Source organism: Hippopotamus amphibius, chromosome 10 (genome assembly GCF_030028045.1).
Source record: "Hippopotamus amphibius kiboko isolate mHipAmp2 chromosome 10, mHipAmp2.hap2, whole genome shotgun sequence".
NCBI lineage: Eukaryota > Metazoa > Chordata > Mammalia > Artiodactyla > Hippopotamidae > Hippopotamus > Hippopotamus amphibius.
This window is the reverse complement of record NC_080195.1, coordinates 89,355,282-89,380,068: the sequence shown is the minus strand read 5'-3', so window position 1 is coordinate 89,380,068 and position 24,787 is coordinate 89,355,282. Positions and strand designations below refer to the sequence as shown.

Sequence of the window (24,787 nt, the reverse complement as noted above, 5' to 3'; positions counted from 1 at the left end):
AGGAAGAAGCACTTTACCTGATGGGCAGGAAAAAATTGAGTGAGACGTACTTGGAGAACTGCAGCAATGGAATCCTCTGCCTCTTTTTCTTGTTTATTCCACCATGGAATAATTGTTATTTCTGACTCCTTCCTTTGGACAGTTGCTGTGGAAACATTTGGGGCCAAGGCTGTTACCTAGGGCCAGGAGCCACCAAAGTTTATTTAAGAAGAATTGGAGACAGGTGGAAGCCCAGTAGTTTGCAGCAGCAAATTAAATTAAAGAAGCACCAGGAATCCTTAGGTATAACCTGGCCTTACTGGGCCCAGGGTAACCCTGCTTGCCACCCACCCAGTTTTGCTAATGAACTTTGACTACGGGCACTATAAGAGTGTAATGCTGCTTGCTATTAGATTCCATGCCCATTTATGGGCATATTTTGCCAGAGACGGTAGAGGTAGCTGAATCAAGATCCCCCTTATATGATATTTTGCTATTTGGCCCTCTGAGCAAGAACCATCTGGTCTTTATTTCCTTGCCAGCTTCAGTATAACCCATCCACCTGCCTTCGCACTGGGTTCCACTTTAAGAATTCATTTTCCAGTCTGCTCATACATGTAGCTTGAATGGCAGCATCTCCTTTAAGATTTTATTACCTCTTATCTGGTTGCTGTTATCCTCCCTGGCATGGACCCTTCCTTACCTTCTTCTCACTAATGGGCATAGTACCTAGATGGTCTGTTAGATAAGCGCATTCCTCTAATCTTGCCTTTCTTTTACCCATTCATTCTCAAGGCCTTGGATCTTGCTCAGGGCTCATCATGTAGGGCTTGGACAACCGTAGTCTGACCCACAGTTGGGCATTAATACTTGCATTATTAAGTATTAATAACCTACCCCATCCCACCTCATACATATTTCCAAACATAGGGAATATGGTCTTCATGTCAGTATCAGGAGACTTCATAGTTCTGAATGCCAGGAGCATCATGAGTAAGCCAGGTAGAATTAATTAAGACTTGGCAACTAAAAGATGGAAAGAAGAATTAGAGAAGGTAAGTCATTTGAGATGTTGGGAGGGGTAGAGGAAGGCAGGAAGAAAGAAGGATGGAGGAAAAAAATACATGTTTAAGGGCTGGAACAGCTCTTGACTGTGTCCTTGGGTAGTGGCACTAGTCATGAGTTGAAACCAGTTGATGGATTCAGACTCTGAGGTCTTTGGAAGTGCTCTTGAATTTAATAGTCCAGATTTGTTGTCGTCTTAGCAAAATTACAAAGTGGAAGTCAGGAAAATGGACAAGGAAATAGGCTACCTGTGTTCTTTCATGGTTCCTTTTTCCCTTGATTGAGAGGAAGATCAATATTTTATTTTACTTTTCATGTGAAAAGGAAAATGTCTTCATTTCTTTTCTAATGGCCATGGTCTAAATGAATTGTTCATGAATATATACGTTCATGTAGATTCAATAACTTCAGAGTCAAACTGCTTGGCTAATATGAAAATGAAAATTTATCTGCTTTTAAATTCAATAGAGTAGGGAAAATTATAAAACAAATTAAACTGTGAAGTTCTTCAACATCAGTAAGTTTCACACCGCTGCAGGGATAACTTGACGGAAGGACGTGTTCAGCCAGATGGCCTGTGCTGGCCTCCTTCCCATCCCTGCAAAAGATATGTTATTCACTCCCAGGGTAGCTCAGGGAAAGAGCTGCTTATGGAATTAAAACAACCAATGTCCAATTAACCCCTGTTTTGGTCAGTGTTTCCTACACAGTTTGGATAATTGGCATGTTTTAGTTCCATCAAGGGAGGCAGCTGATTTATTGGTTAGTTCAGGCCCCTGGGAATAAGAAATCTGAAATTCTGTTATCAGCTCTGCCCCTACAAACTCTCAGTATGACCTTGAACATCTTATTTACCTCTTTGTGTCATTAGCTCGCCCCATTTGAAAATCAGGGGCACATATTAGACGTAGACCATACATGAGGTAGAGGTACTGTAGGAAACGAGAGGGAAAAGAGCATTGATATTTGCAGTGGTCTTTAAACCACGGATTTAAAGGTGTAGTTTGTCTTACACAGTATCACTGCAGTATCTTAGGGATGCTGCAGTTGCATAGAACAGAAGCCTACTCAACAAAGCTCAAGTACAGGGAGATTTATTAGAGGCATGTAGCAGACTCTTCAGGAACCCAGTGATAGGATTGCATTGCACTTCCTTGAAGCTGGAAAACCATTCATCACCTCATTGCTGTCTCTTCTCTCTCTCTCTCTCTCTCTTCCTTTTTGCCTTCCTCATCTCTGCTTCTCTCTCTGCACCTGCTTCATTCTTTTCTCTCAGCATACTGACTCCTCTGTATACTAATCTGTGAAATGTGGCCTCATTAAAGCAACCCCAAAATGAAGGTTTTCAGCCTCTTTGAATTACATATTCCAAGAGAGGAAATGAATTGGTCCAGTTTAATCACATTCCCAACGTGGTCCATTCCCCTGGGGCTGGTGGTCAGGGAACACGTTCTTTATGAAAATAAAAGTCTTGGGAAGGAAAAATTGATAGGCATCTTTTGTACATGAAATGAACGATTCTTTGGTTTGAGTAAACATGTCTTAAAAATTATGGAATTAAAGAATTAACTAGCTGGGTTATTAAATTACAGATCCAAAGTATTTTTTCAGTTTTTCAGGATACGTATAGAATATGTTCAAGCATTTAGCAGATAATATCAGGCATGGAGATACAAACGCCAAAGACAATCCCAGCTCTCAAGGAGCTTTATGTGGGGTGACTGGAAAGTGAAGAAAATTTTTTTGAGAGAGTCCTCTAGTCTGGAGCTCCATCCGTAGAATAGTTAACATTAATCTAATGCTTAGAAAATGCCAGACATATTTCATGTAATACAGCTGCCTGATGAGGTAGATACTATTATGATTTCGATTGTACAGCTAAAGAAACTGAGCCCCAGAGTTGATAACTTGACCAGAGTCGCCCACTGACAAACAGCAGAGTCAGGAATCCAAAGACTTTTCTCTTAACCACTGTGCTTTGTGGCCTTTCTAATAAAAGCAAGAGACAACAGCAGACACAGATTTTAGAGTAGGAAAAGTAATCCAGAATTCTCCAGGTGCTACAAATTCGTTTGCTTTACCAAATGCTTTCAAATTCATCATTGTTAAAGTCTGTGGCACTTTAAGCTAATAGGGAAGGCTGGAACTCAGAAGACTCTAAATTAATTTTGGAGGAGCCACTTATTTGCCCATTAACCAATCACTCAATTGCTTGTTTGTTAAAATGCGAATGAAGGTAAAATAATACTAACCAACCCCAGAAGAAGAATCAAAGAAAACATATCTCGGTATTTCATTTAAGGAGGAGGTATGGCTTAAAGCACTTGGGGAAAAGCAGGACTTTTTTAATGTATGGTGAACTCAGTAGGAGTCAACTGTCTGTGGTGGAAAGCTCCCAGGAATGTTTATACACTACTTTGGCCAGTCAAGAATTTATAAAGAACTGCATCTTCGCAGACTGGTGCCCAGGTGTGTCTTCCTTTGTTTGTCCTCTGCTAGACTCCTTCAACATGGAATTTAACTATCTTATCTAGACCTTAACAAGGTGATGGATTCAGTGGAATAATATTTCTGATGTGTGAAGGGTAATTGAAGGGTTAGCCTTGTTTTCTGTGGCCCCCAAAGGACTAATGATCAGAGTAAAGCCCAGCACAGGGAAGAATATCATACTTTTGCAGTTGTGCGAATATGGAATGAGTTCTCCAAATGAAGGGTAATCCTTGTTGAGCACCTGCTTTGTGCCCAGGCACTGTGCTGAGCACCCTATGAGCATCATCAGACTTATTCCTCACAGTGGTTCTGTGGAGTAGATATTGGGTTTTGCACACTTATAAATAAAAATTTCAAGAGTAGTTAACTTGCCCCAGGTTAAACCGTTGGTAAATGGAAGAGCCAGAAATTGAACCTGGAGCCATCTGATTCCAAAAAGATACCACCTTGGAATACAGTCCATGGTCACTAGAGGTTTTCAGAAATAAACTAGATAACCAGTGTTAGCAAATAGATTATTAAAGGTGTTTAAGCATTAGATGGGATGATTGATTAGGCAGGTGACCTTTCAGCTCTCTCCTAACCTTCAGTTCGTCTCATTATATTTGTAGAATCTATTTGCTGTTAGGAAAATGATAGCTAGTGGTAGAGTCATCATAAGAAAATAGGTTCCTCTTCATAAAAATTAGCTGTCTACCATTTATATACAAGTTCTGTAAATTTGTATTCCCAATATTATGGAGGTAGGATATTTGTCAGTTTAGCTTTAAAAAGAAGTCATTAGTCCACGTGAATAAAGTGTCTGCCCCCAAAAAACCCCACAATATTTTATGATAGACAAGGAAATTTGATTTGATAGTGTAATTACTTTAAAACAAATGCCTAAATAGCTTTTGGAGTATAGTAGTATGATATATTTTGTTTTTAATATATATTAAAGAATGTTTTATTGTACATTTTAGAAAAATGTGTTTTCAAACTTGTATCCATCTACATCAGAGTTAGATATTTTCTGAACCCACTTGACTTCTTAGCCTCCTCAGACCTGAGAAACATCATTTAGGTTTGATACCCTGACATGAGGCAAGTGGGAACCTGAAGCTTACCCCTTTAATACAGGTCAAAGGAGTGAATTCCCTTGACTTTATATTGCTGCTAACAGCAGTATGCAGATATGGAAGAAGTAGGAAAGGTGGAGCAATGACATGTTGACTCTTCTTGCATCAGTATTCCAGACCTGCTTGGATAATGTTTATTTTTGTTGAATTGGTTTTTAGATTTTCAGGTATAAAGTCTTCTACAATAATTTGATCATTTTTACGTATTCTAATTGAATCACTTTATGGCAGGATATTGTTTTTATTTAGCCAGACACAGTAAAAGCTCATACTTGAAACCCTTCAGCAAGTATAGGTTCAGATGAAAAAGATCATCCTAAGGATAGCTTTGACCAATTTGATTTAATATTTATTGCACAGTTTAAAGGGTTCAAGTTGTTTGGTATATAATTATTATATGCTTTTCAAATGGACAAAGAGAAATAATTTCTTATTTGTGGTTAATATACGGTACAAAGTTAATTTAATGCTAAAGGCATTTTTTCCCCATTTCATTATAAATCTTTTTAGGGTGACTTTGATTTGTCTGATTCTAGGGATTAAATCTTCCAATGTAATACTTCATTTCTTAAATACGTTAAATACATTTCCATTGTAAGAAAATTTAACAATGAAATATTTTAATATAAATAGATTTTATTCAACTTCCTGTGGAGTGAGTAGTTTGAGAGAAGATGGTGAAAAGCTTTATGATACCGGAAATTTGAAACATTTGCTCATTACCGTCTATAGTCTGTGGGCATATTAAGTCTTACGAACCTTAGCCAGGAAGACACTGATTAAAGGAAAATGAATGAATATGATCATTTTTTATAAACAGATGTTAAAATAAAGATCCTCTTATAAATATTTAAATCTCATGTTTTTCTAGCATAATACTAGTCACACATGTTTTCCAAACCCTCAGAATTTCCTGTACAGAATAAAATACTTTATTACTCTTTAATTTTTTAATTTTTTTTGTTTATATTCAAAGAGGGGACGATGACTTGAGTTTGAAACCAAACATTGTAAATAGTATGATCATATTGTTTTAAATCTTAAGGTACCTTAGAATTATCACCGCCCACCCCTCATTCTAGAGTCTGAGGCTCTAGGAGTTTGACTTGTTGCATGTTCTACTGAGAATGCTGTCTCTGCCAGATGCTGGCATGTAAGATGACAAAGACGTAATCCTTCCCCAGGAGTTTACACTCTAGTTGAGGGCCGTGCATAAACAATGCAAAATACAGTTTGTAATGAGATGATTGAAAGAGCTACTGAGTACTGTGGAGTCCCAGAGACGAGAAACTGTCCTCAGCCTGTACAGTTCAGGGAAGGCTGCCCAGGGTGGGGCGGGGAGGGGGTGGGGGGGTCCTCAGCTGGGACTTACAGAATAGAAAAGATATCTTATAGATACCTTATTCCTTGAGCTTGATTGTGGGCAAATGCAGCTTCCTTCTGGGATACATGTTTAATTCTGATATATTTATCAAATAATGATGATGGTAGGGATGGTGTGGGTGCAAAGGGGTGGGGGGAAGGACACTGAGCAGAAAGTTCTTTTTATTCTACATCACATTATTTCCCCCACTGTTATGTCTTAGTCATATCCTCATGTGTAATGATAAGAATTTAAATATAAAACAAATTATTCATTTTATATAAGTGCTACAATTGAAAGCATGATAAGTACCAAAACAATCATGCAAAATATAGAGGAAATATTGATATAAGAATTTAAGTAATTGATATTGAAGTTGCACAAAGTACTAAACAGAGAAGTGTCAGTATGGTATATATGTGCCAGTCCAGGTGTCATCATTCTGTCTCCACCAAAATAGAAAGAAAGAAGACAAGAAAAATGATATATATAATAGAAATTCTTACAAAGCTAAAGTATTTCATTTTTTGATGTTAAAATATGTTAATTTTATTAAATAATGCTCATAGTAGATAGTAGTAGTTGTTTCTAATGATCTTAATTGCTAAAGTAAAGGTTACTCTGAAATATTTTTGGTCCAGAAAGTGAAGTCAGGAAGGCACAGACCTGTGTGACCTAGACTATTCTTCCTGCTTCTTCTCCAGCTCATAGGAACCTCTTCTAAAGCCTCCTCGCTGCCTGCGGCCCAGTCTATGGCTGAGTGTCAGGTGCCATGGCAAGGGCTGTGCAGACTGTCTCTGCTCATGTACTGAACATGCCTGAGACCTGGATAGCAGCAAAGCTGGGTCTCACATTGGCAGTCACTGGCCATAGTTCCTGAGATTATTACTTCAGACATTTGCTTATGTGTGCTAATGAGCAAAAGAGATGTTGCAGAAAGGTATGGGTGGTAGTTTCACAATCAAAATGAAACCATTTAAAGTAAATAGCCACAAAGCCACCAAGCCGATCTCCCTGTGCTGTGCAGCAGCTCCCCCCTAGCTACCTGTTTTACAACTGGTAGTGTGTATATGTCAGTGCTACTTTGTGACTTTTAGAAGGGTGGGACAGGGAGGGTGGGAGGGAGGGAGGGGATATGGGTATATATGTATAAATATAGCTGATTCACTTTGTTGTACAACAGAAACTAACACAATGTTGTAAAGCAATTATGCTCCAATAATGATGTATAAAAAAATAAAAAATAATAAATAGCCTACTGACGATGTGCCAGTAGCTTCATCTCCCTAGTTGAAGAATGTATTTTAATGTTACCTATTAATATTTAAAGACACAAATTCCCCAGGTACATTGTGCATATTCTTGTTGTTTTGCTCATTAATCCCCTGGGGTGGGAGCCTGTTAGGTTCATTGACCTCTTCCCTTTATACATATCACCACTATGTGTCTCTGTCTGTGGATTGTGTCTGTGGTGATATTTCTCTGCCACAGACTGACTGAAACCCTCAATCTAGAAAGCTTTGTATGCGGGGCCATTATGGGCAAGCGTGATGTCATAATGTTTTTATTATTTCTGGAAAATCAAGTCGGAGTTCACACAGCAAGGCAGCACTTTCACCCAGGACATATTTCACCCAGAACATACATATTAATTTATAAGTGATTCCTCTAAATGGACTTTAATATAGTATATTTTACAAGGAATTCTGTTTGTTTTAAAATAGAAAATGTCAGTACCTTTTGTGATCAAAGTTTGGTGTACAAATTGGTGCCCATTACTGGTAATTTGGATATACCCATGGTCTGTTTCTACCTGGTAAAGGAAGTTCCATTTTCAGTGGTATTTAATTTGATAAACATTTTTTTCCCTTTTTTCCTTTGTTGTTGAGAAACTAGCAGACCTTCTAGGATAGGACAGTTCTGGTATTTTCATTCAAACCTACTTAATTCATCAAAAATAATTTTGCAAAATGAAAAACTGATAATTGAGAACATTTACATTGAGAATGTGTCATAATTTTCAAATTATATAAGGTTACAGCAGGTGATACTTAATTTAAAAGGAAGGCTTTTATAAATTTACCCTAACAGCATTATGCATTCTTGAAAATAATTTCTTGTTCAGAATGCTTCAGTAAGAATATTTATCATACAACTCTTGGTTTCATAAATGTAATTTAAGATAAATTAAGTGTCTTGTTTGAATAGCTGAAACAAAAGGCTTGGTTTTGTTAATTATACTTTTCAATAATATATTCCACTGAGTCACTTTTGTTGCTGTTGTTGATAATCAGAGTTTCTTCGTATATGTATAATTTGGGAAGTATCATGGAAGATTATGGATACACTGTAAAGCAGTTTCTGACTGAATCAATTTTTAGCAGTTAAATCTGTGTATCAGGGAAAAAGTGACCCAAGATGTTGAGAAATAGACAATTTCCATTTTAGCTGGTACAAAGGCTTGGAGGTGTGAGGGAGTATGGGTGATTCAGGAGCCTGTAAATTAAATTTATTTCAAAATTGTGTCATGGCAAGGATCAGTTATAACAAATGGATAAAGAAATATTCAAGAATATATACAAATATACATACATACAGGTAAAAACTCATGATTCTGAAACATACATCCACTACTTTCTTTTCTTACACATTTTTAGCAGAACATACTTTATAACAAAAAGTGCATAAAGATCTTGTCTTCAAAGATGGGGAACATTTTTAAAACAGAGTGTACCCTGTAAGTAAATGCAGAGTGTCTGGTAAGTGTACTAAAAAACCCCAGGAGCTTTGATCAAATGCCAGCTGTTACATCAGTTCCGTTGGTAATCTTTCTTACTGATCTGTGACCTTGACCTTGTGCTTATGTCTGTATGTCAAATCTATTTTAGGGATAGGGAAACTATAGTTGAGTTTAATAGGATGTATGCTCCAATCTCAAAGGATGTCTGTATACACACACACACACACACACAGGCACACACACAGGCACACACACACTATAAAAGACTCAAACAATTCCAGGAGAAGAAAGCACCATTTTCCATTATATTTCATATTTTGATAGAGATTGGAAATAGTTACACCTTTCAAATCTGATAGAAAGCACCAGTTACTTTGAAGAGCTGTTGGAAAAGATTATTAGAAACTCTACCCTGTTAGTTTTATATGTAAACCTGTTTTTCCCATGCGTGTGCCACCGAATAATTTGTTAATAATTATTTTGTGTTTCTTCAGAGAAACTATTGTTTAACTGAAGGCAGTGAACAGGCACTAATATTAATTTTAAATAAATATCACAGGTAGTCTTTATCATATAATAATTCTCTTCCTGGATTTTTAAGAATTGTAGTTAGAATTAATTTTATTTACAAGTATTCTAGTTTCTGTGTTTTGAAGATAATGCAGCACAGCATGCATGAAGGTGTTCCACTTGGAATAGAAATTGTTTGGCAGTTAACCTCTTCCTCTAGCTCCTTGGGTGTTAACTTAAAATCTCTAACTTTGTACTCTTAACTTTGATTGTAAATTAAATTTTTATATAAACTATAGAGGCAGAATAAAATGGAGAGTGGATTTATTGAATCTGATTCATAGACATAAGGCTTTTGAGAGTAATTCAGAACAGAGAAGCTCTTCTTTATTTCACTGTATCATTTACAGGCAATACTTGTTTCTGTGGCCAGGACAATTATTTTACCTCTCTCATGCATTTTATCTGTGTCATCAAGGGTCTTAAATCTTTACTATTGCATTTTATTCAGTATGTAGTCATTAAGAGATAAAGCAAAAGCTCCAGTTTGAATATAAGCTTATATTTAGCTTTTAAATAAACATCTGCTTGAAATTCTATGCCCCAATAAAGAAAGTAGTGAAGATAAATAACTGGGGGATTGAATGGGTAGAGTGTGTGGCTATTTCAAAATCATTTCCTTAACCTAGAATTCACTAAAAAGACTATAAAACATATTGGTCAGGGCTATTTCCACAACTTTTATGACAGCCTATCATCTTTCTGGTTAAAATGCTTGTCATTTTTATCAACTACAATTTGATAAATCATTTGGCATCATAGAAATGAATTTTGGAGTTGAAGAGGTCCTCAAATACATATGTCCTTCTGTTGAACACTCGACTCAGTCAAGCACTAGTGTCTCCTAGTAAGTCTCTTAATAGGGAATGTGAGTGACACTATTTTACTCCTATGGAAGCACCTGACAGCAAATTAAAGCTGATGAACCTGGAAGGTAGGAGCAAATTTGGCCTTGGGCAAAATTGTGTAAGTCCCTCAGGTTGCAATGGAGAGCAACCTGGGCAGCTGTTTTACTCCCTACAGTGTCAGTAGCTTCTGTTACGGATCTCTGAAGAGTATTTGCACCTAAAATGAGAACCTCTGGGAGAGGTCAGGAAGTTCTTGTGGCCTAATTTTAAATGTTGAGGCTCTCAGTTGAGCAAAATGATTTTAGGTAAGTTTATTTTCTTGGCACCCATCAAATTGAACAACCACACATCCATCTTTTGATAGATAATACTACAAAGAAAATTATTATCTTGGAATTTAAATTATATCAAAAGATATATACTAATTTTTATTTTTCAAGAAATTAGAAGTATATTCTAATAAATGAAATTCCAGGCCTCTTCCTTTACTATGCCTGTTGTTATTCCCAGCTATAAAATGGCAATAATTGAACACTTCTTTTATTATTTTTCTTAATTTTTTTCAAAAACTAACTTTTAATGTATAATAGAAGATTCAGTATAGTATTCACTTTTCAATGAAACCCTTAGGACCATTATCTGAAATTTTACTTTCCTTTTTGTTCTATGACATTAAATGTTGGGTTTTATATATACTAACTTTTCATTGGCCCTTGGTTTAGAAAGCTAATCTCATCTATTTGCATAAAATGTTTGGTGTTACATCTTCTTGGGGGTTTTTGTTGTTCTCTTGTTTTTTTGGTTTTTTTTCTGTTCAGCTCTTAAAACTTTCTTTCAAAAACTCACCTTGGAGAACACCAAGAGTTTTTGAATCATTTACCTGGATTTGTATTGCTTAAGTAAAAGGTTCAATAATTAGGACTTTTGCATCTTCTTAGTACTTATATATTTTTCTTCTAATGCTTACTGAAACATCTTAATGTTTGTCTTTCCTTATGTGTGAAATTGCATCCCCAAAATACTCTAGAGTGAAATTTAGGTAATATTGTCCAATAGGAGGAGCTTTTCAATTCCTTCTGCATTTAAAGGAACCAGAGCCAAGAATCCAAATGCTCATTAAAGTGGCATTGCAGAAATACCTTTAAATTCAGTACTCAAACAGGTATTACTTGATAATGCAGAAGAAATTGGAGGAGATTTCATGGAAACAAATGCGAGTCATGAGGTATACATTAGACATCATTTAAATAACATACAAAGTGACTTCGTAGATGTTTAATCATTGAAATGTGTAAATGGAGAATTTGATTACAAGTGAGATACTGAATCCTTTCCTTAACAACAGCTAGAGATCCTTAAAAAACTACAAATAGAACTTCCATATGATCCAGTAATCCCACTACTGGGCATATACCCAAAGAAAACCATAATCCCAAAAGAAACTTGTACCATAATGTTTATTGCAGCACTATTTACAATAGCCAGGACATGGAAGCAACCTAAATGCCCATCAACAAATGAATGGATAAAGAAGATGTGGCATATATATACAATGGACTATTACTCAGCTATAAAAAGGGATGAGATGGAGCTATGTGTAATCAGGTGGATAGAACTACAATCTGTCATACAGAGTGAAGTAAGTCAGAAAGAGAAGGACAAATGCTGTATGCTAACTCACATATACGGAATCTAAAAACGGTACTGATGAACTCAGTGACAAGAACAAGGACGCAGATGCAGAGAATGGACTGGAGAACTCGAGGTATGGGAGGGGGTGGGGGGTGAAGGGGAAGCTTAGACGAAGCGAGAGAGTAGCACAGACATGTATATACTACCAACTGTAAAATAGATAGCCAGTGGGAAGTTGTTGTATAACAAAGGGAGTCCAACTGGAGGATGGAAGATGCCTTAGAGGACTGGGGCGGGGAGGGTGGGGGGGACTCAAGGAGGGGGGAGTCAAGGAAGGGAGGGAATACGGGGATATGTGTATAAAAACAGATGATTGAACCTGGTGTACCCCCCCAAAAATTAAAAAAAAAAAAAAAAAAAAGAACTCAGAAAAAAAAAATAAAAAAATAAAATAAAATGAGATTATTAAAAAAATATATATATATATATACTTTAAATTCAAGCATTTTACTAGATATTTCATTAAACTAATCTGTTTTGAAACTTGAATCTTTGCCAAAATTTGTCTGTGCATATGGCCAAGATTCCATGGAATTCTTTTATGGTTTAGTTTGATTTTATTATTATTTTTAATAATTCTGTCCTGCCACAACAATTTTTTTCACTGCTTGTTAGTGGACCAATAAAATCTCAATTCTATTAAATTTAAAGATATTTTTATGCTTATAAACAGTTTTATATTAATAAAAGGAAGATTTCATTTATAAGTTTAACATTGTAAAATGTGTTTTTTCAAATTTTATTTTATTATCTTTATTATCGTTATTAAATTATCTTGAAATGCATTAACCCTTGGTATACTGTTGGGGTTCTTTGGACCCAGTTTTAGTTTGAATTTGTTTGGTAGGAAGGATTGTATTATGTGACTTTTATTCTTTTTTAATGTTTCAATGAATGTGTTTTTAATAGAAAAAAACATTGTATCTTGCTATTACCATGTGTCCATTGGAACTTTTTATAAATCAAATATACATTATGGAATCTTAGTGATCTTACTTTTCCTACATCTTTAATCATTTTCCCCTTTTATTAATTTTAGAAATTAATTCATCTTTTATTTCCAACTGTGTGATTCAGAAATTAATTCATCTTTTATTTCCAACAGTGTGATATAAAGACTAAAATTATAAGATAAAGGAAATTAATGAAAGTGCCTACTAGAAGGATGATGCAGTAGTGAAATGTCATGATTATTGTATCATCTTCAGTTTTCTAATAGCGTAGCCTGTTAATACTGTATTATCTTTCAAGAGTGTAAAAAGAAAATGTTTGGATTCTATCTGTGTAATCTTTCTATTTTGTTTTGAATTTTTAGTACATATAATAGAGAATTCAGTATTTTTTTTCTATCCCTAATGTTAAAGAGAAGAAAGTTGGCATAGGAAGATGCTTCAGTTAGATGAATCAGTGGATGAATGCAAAGAGACTGATAGTAGCATTCTAGACATGATTGATGATGGTGGCATTGAGTGCTTAAGCAGTATCTCCAACTGTTGTCTTCAGATGACAATATCCTAGATGAACAATATAGTTCTTTTTCTCCTCAGCTTAACTGAGATGTAATTGACATATCACATTTCATAATGTGTGTAATGTGATGATTTGACATGCACATGATTACCAAAGTAAGGTTAGTTGACATATCCATCACTTCACATAGTTACCATAACAATATAGTTCTAAAGACAAAAAGGAAATACAGTATTTTCCTGCAGTTAGTTGCTTAATAGGAAGGACTTCATCACTCAGTATTTTGTGACAAGAGCTTCACCTGCCCCATCTTGCTTCTTTTATGATGTTGACACACCCACATTTTTTGAAACAGAAGTAGACAAATACACAACGCTGGTGTGCAACAAAAGAAATTTGAAGAAAATAGATGACATGGAAATGATATATTTCTTTGGATTGATCACTGTAATTGGTATTAATAAATCTAAAAATAAAAAATATTTTGCAATTAATGTAACAAGGAAGATTTCTGTCCTTTCCTCAGTATAATTTTGAGCTGTCCAAGTTTTCCAAAGTAACACATTTTGTATTATACAAGTACGCAAAGAAGACTCAGAAGTGATGATTAAGCTAGAACCTTTTAGACACGTATTTGAAATCTGGAATTGGTGTTTACAGGGTATTTCCAGGACAGTAGTTGAGCTATCAGCTCCACCGTTCCTTGCCCATTTCAGATATGTTGTCCTTCACAATCAGGAAAATATAGAATTAAGAATTGGGTTTGCTGTGTGTAAATTCTTATTAAAAATTCTAATGAAGTTGTTTTACATTATCTCTTTATTCTTCTGTCAATGATTCATAGGTTGACTTAAATAGAAATGAGATGTTCATTGGCCCCAGATGATAAATGATGATGACTGCTTTTCTTGGTATACTGATGGCTAAATGAAGTCATTAAAATTATAAAGAGCTGATTCCTGATTTAGAATGATAATTCCAAAATCAAAATCAAATCATTTCTTGGTATAGTAAATGTAACACTAAATTTTTTGTTAAAACCAGGAAATTTCTAAAAATTTTATGGAAATCACCCTATAAAAATGACAACTAAGTTAAAATAGACATTGTTCAGTCAGCTTTTAATTTACCACTGGATAGGTTTCATTTTTTTTCTCATTCACATATATATATGTATGTGTTTTTAGTGTTCATTAAAGAAATCTTTCTTTACTTTGCCTCTCATGCCTACCAACCTAATGTTTAAAGATAGGCTATTAATATATTTTAGTTTCTAAACTGAATTTTTCCCTCTAAACCTCATGAGAGTTGCAAAATTTGTGAGACCTTCATTTGATTTTTTTCCCCCCTATTTTTTTCTGCCCCCTCAGTACTTTTACTCCCCCTTGGTTCTTTGTACCTTCCATAAACCAAATGTTTTGGATAATTCTGTTCCCTTTCCACAGAAATCACTTAACAAGTGTTTGCTGTACAAGTCAAGTCTCTTCCTTATTTTGTTTATGAAGAGATTATTGAATATTTTTAAATAGACATGTATACAAGCTCTAATATATAAAATCATTGTTGAAGTTAAAAATAAACTGGTAGATCCACTGCACTGACATGCTAATGAATCACAGTATTTTATAAAATATTCCAGTTGTTAAATATATTGCTTGCAAATCTCCAAAGAAACCTAATTTTTTAATGTGTGCTCACTTTTAGGTGTTTGTACTCAGGTAGTGTTCAACACTTGGCAGCATCCTTAAGTAATATGTATAAAATCAAGTAAGCCAACTATATGTTGGTGATTAAAAAATACTGTGGTTGGTTGCCTTTCCACTAAAAGAAAATGAGTCAGGTTTATACTAGCTTTAAATCAAAGAATTTTAACTTTAAAAAGGTAAAAACAAAACAAAACAGCTTTCTATGAAAAGCTCTTTTTCTTCTTACTTGCTTCATGTAATTGGTACTGTTTATAGAGTTTCCTTTTCAAAGACATTAATGAAAAACAACCACTTTAACGTAGAATTTTCTGAGAGCACTTATTCCTCTTTCCTTCAAGTCTATTCTAAATTTGTTTCTTGCCCACTTCTCTGCAGGATGATGTGATAGCTTAATGTGCACACATAATTATACTTTTATGTGTTATAGTAATCACATTTTCTAAACTGAAATGGTGCAAGCACCCTAATACATAATACATTGTTTTAAATAATGACTTTAATTTTTAAATCTTTAAAAAAATTTTTTAAATCATATAATATTTTATCTATCCTATTGATAATAATGTCACATACAAAGAAATAACATGGGTAGGGAGGGAAGTATTTTATGATATATTAGGAACATTCTAGAAACTTAGGGTTATAGATTCATCTGTAACCTGTATTCTGCATCTGCTAGGAATGGACCTCATTTAAAAAATTCTACGTGGAGCACACGTGTAAGGGTTTTAAAACAGATACATTAAACCTTTGATAGACCTGAATGAGTCTGAAGGATCGCTCTTCTGTTTTTAATAAGTCATGGTAAAAACTATAGATGAACAAGCTTGCGATTATATGCAGACATTTATGAGTAAGGCCTACGAAATAATCTTATACTTGTCAGGGCTTCCAATTCTTTGCAAACAGAAATTCTACACATTACTTATGGGATGTCTGACATTTGGAGGATGATATCAGAAGTGAATCCATTGTGTTGGACTCAACCCCACATCAAACTCCTTAGCTGAGTCCACGTCATGTGGCTCTTTTTTCCTCTTTCCATACTTCTCCTGTTCCTTCCCAAGCTCCTAGTAATGTCAGGAAGCTCACTCCAGCCCCTCATCGAGCGGTGGTGCTGGGGAAGATGCTTAGCGCTCACATCACTTTGTGGAAAGGTGTTTAATAAAGAAGATTCAAAAACTTGCTGAGCTGTGAAAGACAGTTATATAACATTAAAGTATTTTGTCTTCTCTAACTGATTGGATCACTTTAAAAATGTGGATCAATCCATAGGATTTCCAGTAGAGATTTCCAATTGAATAGGAATGACAAGAAAATAAATTACTAAAGAAGCAACTACAATGCATATACGCGGGTGAGTCAAAAATTATCCGCACTCTGGCTGTAGAATTTATTTTAATTAACTTTTAGAAAAGACAGATACGTCATTTTTTGACATAATCTCCTTTTCAATACACTTTGTCCATCTGTCAACAAGCGTTTGTTTTGCCTCATTAAAAAATGTTTCAGGCTGAGCTGCAAGCCACAAATGCACCATTGTCTTCACTTCTTCATCAGAAGTAAATCTTCATCCTCGTAGGGCTGATTTCAGGGGACCAAACAGGTGAAAGTCCAATGGAGCAAGATCAGGACTATAGGGAGGATGTTTTAACATCTGAAAACGAGGTTTTTGCAGAGTGTCGACAGTGTGGGCAGAAGTGTGCAGATGTGCATTGTCATGCAAGATCACAGCGCCCTTGGATAGCAGTCCTCTGAGTTTAATCCAAAGTATAGGTTTCAGTTCTTCAATAAGCATCTCTCTCCATTCATGCACACTTCTTCACTACAAAACACTTTCTCCATGCTGTGTACAAAGTCTTTGATAAATAAGGGCACCTGGTACACCCTCAGACCACAAAAAACGAATCACTGCGTGCTGCTCTTCTTTCATGCAGATCACAAGTGGGGCATCCATTTTTGCTCGCACCACAGTTACAAATGAACTGATATAACATGTTCACACCTGCACAGCAGTGACTGGGGAAACAATAGCCTTGAATGGAAAGCGCTGATAAGACAGCAAGGCCAACAGAAATTTTAACATAACCAGCGTGCAGATAATTTTTGACTCACCCTCCTATGGGTGTATTGTATATATGTATATAAACACATAGAAACTTACAAGTGCTGTACTCTTTTGCTTGCAGGTATCATAGCATAATTCTAATGCTTCACCTCCTTAACTATTTTTTATTTATTTATTTTATAGAACACTGATATTTGCATTTATTGGGGAACAAAAGATGAAGAAGGAGAAGCAGTATATTCACTAAGGGGTCTGTCTGCTTGCCGCCATAGACCTGTGTGTGGAGGAATTCGGCTGCCGCTTCTTGCTTGGGAGTTACCAGCTCTGCGGTCAGGCTGTGCTGGAGTCTGCCTGCCTTTTGTCTCGTCGTTGCCAACCAGCAGAAATCCCAGTCGGAATGGAACAGGACACCTCTGACTAATTACTATGGAAGATGATACACCAACACTCACTTATTGAAGTTACATCTCACTCACCCACAGAGAACCATTCTTCAAAGTGAATAGAAACCAAGCCCCTGTGAACACTTGTGTTGAACATGACTCATGGAGAAGAGCTTGGCTCTGATGTGCACCAGGATTCTATTGTTTTAACTTACCTAGAAGGATTACTAATGCATCAGGCAGCAGAGGGATCAGGTACTGCCATCGACAAAAAGTCTGCTGGGCGTAATGAAGAGCATCAGAACTTTAACATTTCTGGTAACACATTTCCCACCTGTCAAAGTAATGGTCCAGTTCTCAATACACACTCATATCCGGGATCTGGCATGCTGCATCTCAAAAAAGCCAGACTCTTGCAGTCTTCTGAGGACTGGAATGCAGCGAAGCGGAAGAGGCTGTCTGATTCCATCGTAAATTTAAATGTAAAGAAGGAGGCTTTGCTGGCTGGCATGGCTGACAGTGTGCCTAAAGGCAAACAGGATAGCACGGTACTGGCCTCTTTGCTTCAGTCATTCAGCTCTAGGCTGCAGACTGTTGCTCTGTCACAACAGATTAGGCAGAGCCTCAAGGAGCAAGGATATGCCCTCAGTCATAATTCTTTAAAAATGGAGAAAGATTTAAGGTGCTACGGTGTTGCATCAAGTCACTTGAAAACTTTGTTGAAGAAAAGTAAAGCTAAAGATCAAAAGCCTGATACCAATCTCCCTGACGTAACTAAAAACCTCATCAGAGACAGGTTCGTAGAGTCACCTCATCATGTTGGACAGAGTGGAACAAAGGTCATGAGTGAACCCTTGTCATGTGCCGCAAGATTACAGGCTGTTGCAAGCATGGTGGAAAAAAGGGCTAGTCCTGCCACTTCTCCCAAGCCTAGTGTTGCTTGTAGCCAATTAGCATTACTCCTCTCAAGCGAAGCCCATTTACAGCAGTATTCTCGAGAACATGCTTTAAAAACGCAAAATGCAAGTCAGGCAGCAAGTGAAAGACTTGCTGCTATGGCCAGATTACAAGAAAATGGCCAGAAGGATGTGGGCAGTTTCCAACTCTCAAAAGGAATGTCAAGCCATCTTAATGGTCAGGCAAGAACATCATCAAACAAACTAATGGCTAGCAAAAGTACAGCATTTCAAAATCCCGTGGGCGTCGTTCCTTCTTCCCCCAAAAATGCAGGCTATAAGAACTCACTGGAAAGAAACAATATAAAACAAGCTGCTAATAACAGTTTGCTTTTACATCTTCTCAAAAGCCAGACCATACCTAAGCCAATGAATGGACACAATCATGGTGAGAGAGGAAGCATTTTTGAGGAGAGCAGTACACCTACAACTATTGATGAATACTCAGATAACAATCCTAGTTTCACAGATGATAGCAGTGGTGATGAGAGTTCTTATTCCAACTGTGTTCCCATAGACTTGTCTTGCAAACACCGAATCGAAAAACCAGAATCTGACCAGCCTGTTTCTCTGGATAACTTAACTCAGTCCTTGCTAAACACGTGGGATCCAAAAGTCCCTGAAGTAGATATCAGAGAAGATCAAGATACCTCAAAGAATTCTAAGCTAAATTCGCACCAGAAAGTAACCCTTCTTCAGTTGCTACTTGGCCACAAGAATGAAGAAAATGTGGAAAGAAACAACAGCCCTCAGGAAGCACACAGTGATGGGACAAAGTTCAGCACACAGAATTACACGCGGACTTCTGTAATAGAAAGCCCCAGTACCAACAGCACTACTCCAGTGAGCACTCCACCATTACTTGCACCCACCCAAGCCGAGTCTCCCATCAACCTTTCCCAACACTCTCTGGTCATCAAATGGAATTCCCCACCATATGCCCGTGGCCCTCAGTCTGAAAAGCCAACGAATACGGCATCGAACCACTTGATGGACCTTACAAAAAGCAAAGAATCACAAGGGGAGAAACCAGCCCAAAATGAAGGCACACAAAACTCTGCCACTTTCAGTGCCAGTAAACTGTTACAAAATTTAGCGCAGTGTGGCATGCAGTCTTCCGTGTCAGGGGAAGAGCAGAGACCCAGTAAACAGCTGCTGAGTGTAAACACAGAGAAACCTCCAGGTATGACTGATAGACTAAATAGCCCTCTGCTCTCAAATAAAACAAATACAGTTGAAGAAAATAAAGCATTCAGCAGTCACGCAACAGGTCCTGAACCAGAACTTTCTGGTTCTGAAATAGAAAATCTGCTTGAAAGGCGCACCGTCCTCCAGTTGCTGCTGGGAAACCCCAACAAAGGGAAGGCCGAAAAGAAAGAGAAGATGCCCTTACGAGATGAAAGTACTCAGGAACATACAGACAGAGCTTTAAGTGAACAAATACTGATGGTGAAAATAAAATCTGAGCCTTGCGATGACTTGCCTACGCATACCACAAACGTGCACTTGAGACACGACGCTCAGGGCGCCCCCTTCTTAGGTATGGCTCCTCCCGTGCAGAGAAGCACAGCTGCCTTACCAGCATCCGAGGACTTTAAATCGGAGCCTGTCTCACCTCAGGATTTTTCTTTCTCAAAGAACGGTCTGCTAAGTCGATTGCTGAGACAAAATCAAGAGAGTCACCTGCCTGATGACCTGGACAGCAGTCCCAGAAATAGTGAACTGACACTTCTAGAATCGAAGAATCTTTGCATGGTCCCTAAAAAAAGGAAGCTTTATACTGAGCCGTTAGAAAATCCGTTTAAAAAGATGAAAAACAACATAGTCGATGCTGCCAGCAGTCACAGTGCTCCGGAGGTGCTGTATGGGTCCTTGCTTAACCAGCAAGAGCTAAAGCTTAGCAGAAATGATCTTGAGTTTAAATATCCTGCCAGTCATGGTTCAGCCGGTGAACGTGAACACAGGAATTGGGCCAGGGAGAGCAAAAGCTTCAACGTTCTGAAACAGCTGCTTCTCTCAGAAAACTGTGTGAGAGATCTGTCTCCGCACAGGAGTAACTCTGTCGACGACAGTAAAAAGAAAGGACACAGAAACAGTGTGACCAATAGCAAGCCTGAATTCAGCATTTCTTCTTTAAATGGGCTGATGTACAGTGCCGCTCAGCCCAACAGTTGCATGGACAACAGGACATTTCCATACCCAGGTGTAGGAAACACTGCTGTGAGTCCTCCTTTCCCTGAGCACCTGGGCTGCACAGGGCCTCGACCAGAATCTGGGCTTGTGAATGGGTGTTCCGTGCCCAGTGGGAAGGGACCCGTCCAGTGGGTCATCACAGATGTGGATAAGAATGAGTATGAGAAGGGCTCTCCGAGACTGACCAAAACCAACCCAATACTGTATTACATGCTCCAGAAAGGAGGCAATTCTGTTACCAGTCGAGAGACACAGGACAAGGACGTTTGGAGGGAGCCTTCATCTGCTGAAAGTATCTCACAGGTTACAATCAAAGAAGAGTTACTTCCTGCTGCAGAAACTAAAGCTTCTTTCTTTAATTTAAGAAGCCCTTATAATAGCCACATGGGAAATAATGCCTCTCGCCCACACAGCGCAAATGGAGACGTTTATGGACTTCTGGGAAACATGCTAACAATAAAAAAGGAATCAGAATAGAATGTACCTGCCATTCATCTTTGGATCTTTTTAAAACTAATTAGTATGAACTTGAGATCTGTATAAATAAGCGCATGATTTGAGAAAAGCATGGTATAATTGAAACTTTTTCATTTTGAAAAGTATTGGTTACTGGTGATGTTTAAATATGCATACTACTTTTTGCTTTACGTTAGATGTCATAAGGAAGCTGCTGAACCAGCAGTTGGTTGTTTAACACCTGTATGCATCAGACGACAACTGTGAGTAGCCCATGAATGATACTCTTTTTTAATCACAAATAATAGGCGTAAATTAAAATGTAAATCTCCATCCACAGTGGATTAATGCATTGCTGCCTTTATTAGGGTACTTATTTTGCTTTTCAGAAGTCAGCCTACATAACACATTTTTTTAAAGTCTAAATTGTTAAATAATAACTCTTTAAAGGATAATTATTGAATTAAAAAACCTAATGCTGATTCATTTCTCAGTTCAAACACAAATTAGAAAAAAAAATATGCTTACATTTTTCACTTTTGCTAAAAAAAAAAAAAAACACATTTATTTTTAACTCTTGGAAGGGGTTTTGTGATTCCTCAATATGGCTGCCCCACCCCAGTCCTTTTCAATATACTATATTTCTTTAAACCTTGTACTACTTAGTAAAAATTGATTACAATTGATGGAAGTTTGATAGATCTTAAAAAAAAAAGGCAGATTTCCATTTTTGTATTTTAGCTACTTTACTAAATTAATATTCTCCTTTTACAGAATTAGGAAAGTTGACATTTATCTTCAGGTGGTTTCCTGAATAGTTAAAATAAGAAGTTGTTTTTAACAAGCAAAATGGCTTTTCTTTGGACAGTTTTCACCATCTCTTGTAAAAGCTACTTCTCGCCATTTCTGTGGTACCTGCGAGTCTTATGACCAGGGTTTCTTAAAGCCGGACTCAGACCACCTGCATTAGAATCATCTGGAGCACTTGTTTGAAAATGCAGATTCCTAGGCAGCATCTCAAATCTACAGAACAAGAAATCTCTGCTAAGTGAACCTGGGAATCTTCCTTCTGCATCTTAATACACTCCCTATGTGTTTCTTCTGCACACTGAAATTTGAATTTTGAAAATTGAAACCATTGCTTATGACTTCTCAGAACACAGGATTGTGAACAAACTATTTGATGCCTATATTTTCCCCAGTACAGTCACACATCAACTCAAAATTTGCAGTATTGTACTTCATATATTACTGTTATGTCTTTGGAAATCGGGTTCAGAATACTTTTTATGACCAAAAAAATCGGGTGGAGGGGACAACTTTCATATCTGGCTCAACATCTCAGGAAAATCTGCGATTACTTGTGTGTTCTAATGAGTAACATCTACTTAATTAGCCTTAGGGATGGAATAACAGGGCCACTTACCAAACTCAGGTGATTCCAGGATGGTTTGGCAACTCCTCCTGAATACATCTTTAACTGCTGTTAAAACCATTGTCCTAAGAACAGTGCTGACAGAGATGAAAACCTTTATTTCAAACCCAAGAAAGGAGCTAAACTCAGATTGACTAAACAAAAAAGTAAAGGGCACATATACATGGCAGAATTGTACACAGTCACTCCATCAGATCTGTTATTTTAAAATAGTGATTAGAAGTAAACATTGATGTTTTCTTGGAAGAACAATATATTATTGAGCCTCATGGGGTTTCTTTCTATCTTGAAACAAGTCTGTATTTTTCAGTTCAGTTTTTACAACCCACAATTCATTCACCAGATATTTTTGGTTTTAATTGTGAACTGAGTTAGCAACTGACCTGTCAAAAAATTGTTATATAATCAACTATTAATTAGAAGGAAATCTATTTGAAATTGTTCTACTTGAAGTTGTTTCTAAGATTTTTATATTAAAAATGGGCGTTATTTCCTAATATGATCTAAAACCCTAAATGATTATTTTTTTCTCAAAATCATTTGTAAATAGTTACTGGATATATTATAAAATCGTAGGAGTGAATATCATGCTACATCATGAAAATTCCACTGGCCAGTGAAAATATTCAATTCCATCCCATCTTTACTCTGTGACAATCTTATTGTCTACACTATATAAATAAGCTTTTAAACAATTCATTTTTTTTTCCTGCCATTGTGAAAGGTCTGGAGCCTTAGAAGTATGCTAGAAAAAATATTGATATTCCCCCTTGGTTAGGGGGAAATGGGCTTTTGCAAGGGGTGAAATTTAGGTCAGGAAAAAAGAACATCAAGGGTCAGCGTTGCTTTTTTTAGTTTCTTTGGTTGGTCGGTTTTTTTTTTGTTGGTGTTACTATTGTCAGCCGTCATAGAAATGAAGATACATCATATATAAATAAACATGACCACAAAGAAAGCTGTTCTGTTTACTAGGGAGTGTCCCCAATTTGAGTTTAGTATGATTTTAAAGAAGTGCGGTGAGAAAGGGCCTACATCCATAAATGCACTTCGTTTATGCATATGTAGATACAAGGATGCACATATACAAATTTTCAAGGACTATTTTAGATATCGAGACAATTTCTTCCTAATAAACTCATTTGTGAAAGGGTACTACAGCTCTCATTGACATCGGTAAGGTAGCATTACCCGTTTATTCTCTGCTGCATCTTACAGAAGAGTAAACTGGTGAGAGTATATATTTTATATATATATATATATATATAACATGTATATATATATATATTGCCTTGTTACATGAAGATGTTAAAATTGGTTTTTAAAGGTGATGTAAATAGTGATTTCCTTAATGAAAAATACATATTTTGTATTGTTCTAATACAACAGAAAAGCCTTTTAATCTCTTTGGTTTCTGTATATTCCATGTATAAGTGTAAATATAATCGGACAGGTTTAAAAATTGTGCATGTGTGTATACAGTTGCAAGTCTGGACAAATGTATAGAATAAGCCTTTTATTTAAGTTGTGATTACCTGCTGCATGAAAAGTGCATGGGGGACCCTGTGCATCTGTGCATTTGGCAGAATGTCTTAACAAGTCAGATCAGATGTTCATCCCAACATAACAGTATTCCATTTCTGGACATGACTTTCGTGGTTTAAGCTTTGTGAAAGAATGTGCTTTGAATCCAAGGGTCTTAAAACTTTTTAAATCAAGTCAACCACTTTTCAACATAAAGAGTTCACACAACTACTTTCATGAGATTTTTAATCCCATTGGAAACATAGTAATATACCAGGAATATTCCAGTGTACTGGAATACAGGCGCATTACCATTCATGGTGTGAATTCTGGGGTTTACACAACCAGTTTTGATGTGGTCTGCTCAGTAATATAATTTGTCATTTTTATTAGAAATTTAATTTCTTCATGTGATGTCATGAAACTGTACATACTGCAGTGTGAATTTTTTGTTTTGTTTTTTAATCTTTAGTGTTTACTTCCTGCAGTGAATTTGAATAAATGAGGAGAAAAATGCATTGTTTCTGGTTTGAAATGATTGTTATTTTCTGGGCTCTCGCTGATTTTCAGGTTTTCCATAAACATAAAAGTCTCTGGTCATGAAAATAACAAGCTTTCAAGAATGCTTTGCCCTTCTCAGAAAAATAAAGGGGAAAAAAAGAAGAAGGTGGCCCTCGATTAGTGTATGTAGAGACAGGGCAATTGAGGCATAAAAACGATCAGCCTGTATAGCT

General features: G+C 36.6%; 2 protein-coding genes across 2 annotated transcripts in view; both read left to right on the top strand.

Annotated features, from left to right (window-relative positions):
- LOC130829866 (circumsporozoite protein-like) overlaps positions 1-17,526 on the top strand; it is an 83,685-nt gene extending 66,159 nt beyond the window's left edge. The window contains exon 3 of the mRNA XM_057696425.1: positions 17,293-17,526. Coding sequence (XP_057552408.1) covers positions 17,293-17,526 — 234 coding nt within the window. The remainder of the gene's footprint in view (positions 1-17,292) is intronic.
- A 117-nt stretch (positions 17,527-17,643) lies between these two features.
- Positions 17,644-24,576, top strand: NRIP1 (nuclear receptor interacting protein 1). Its single transcript, XM_057696761.1, has one exon. It carries the CDS (start codon positions 17,648-17,650, stop codon positions 21,116-21,118), a length of 3,471 nt encoding a protein of 1,156 aa, XP_057552744.1. The 5' UTR covers positions 17,644-17,647; the 3' UTR covers positions 21,119-24,576.
- Positions 24,577-24,787: the final 211 nt, after the last annotated feature.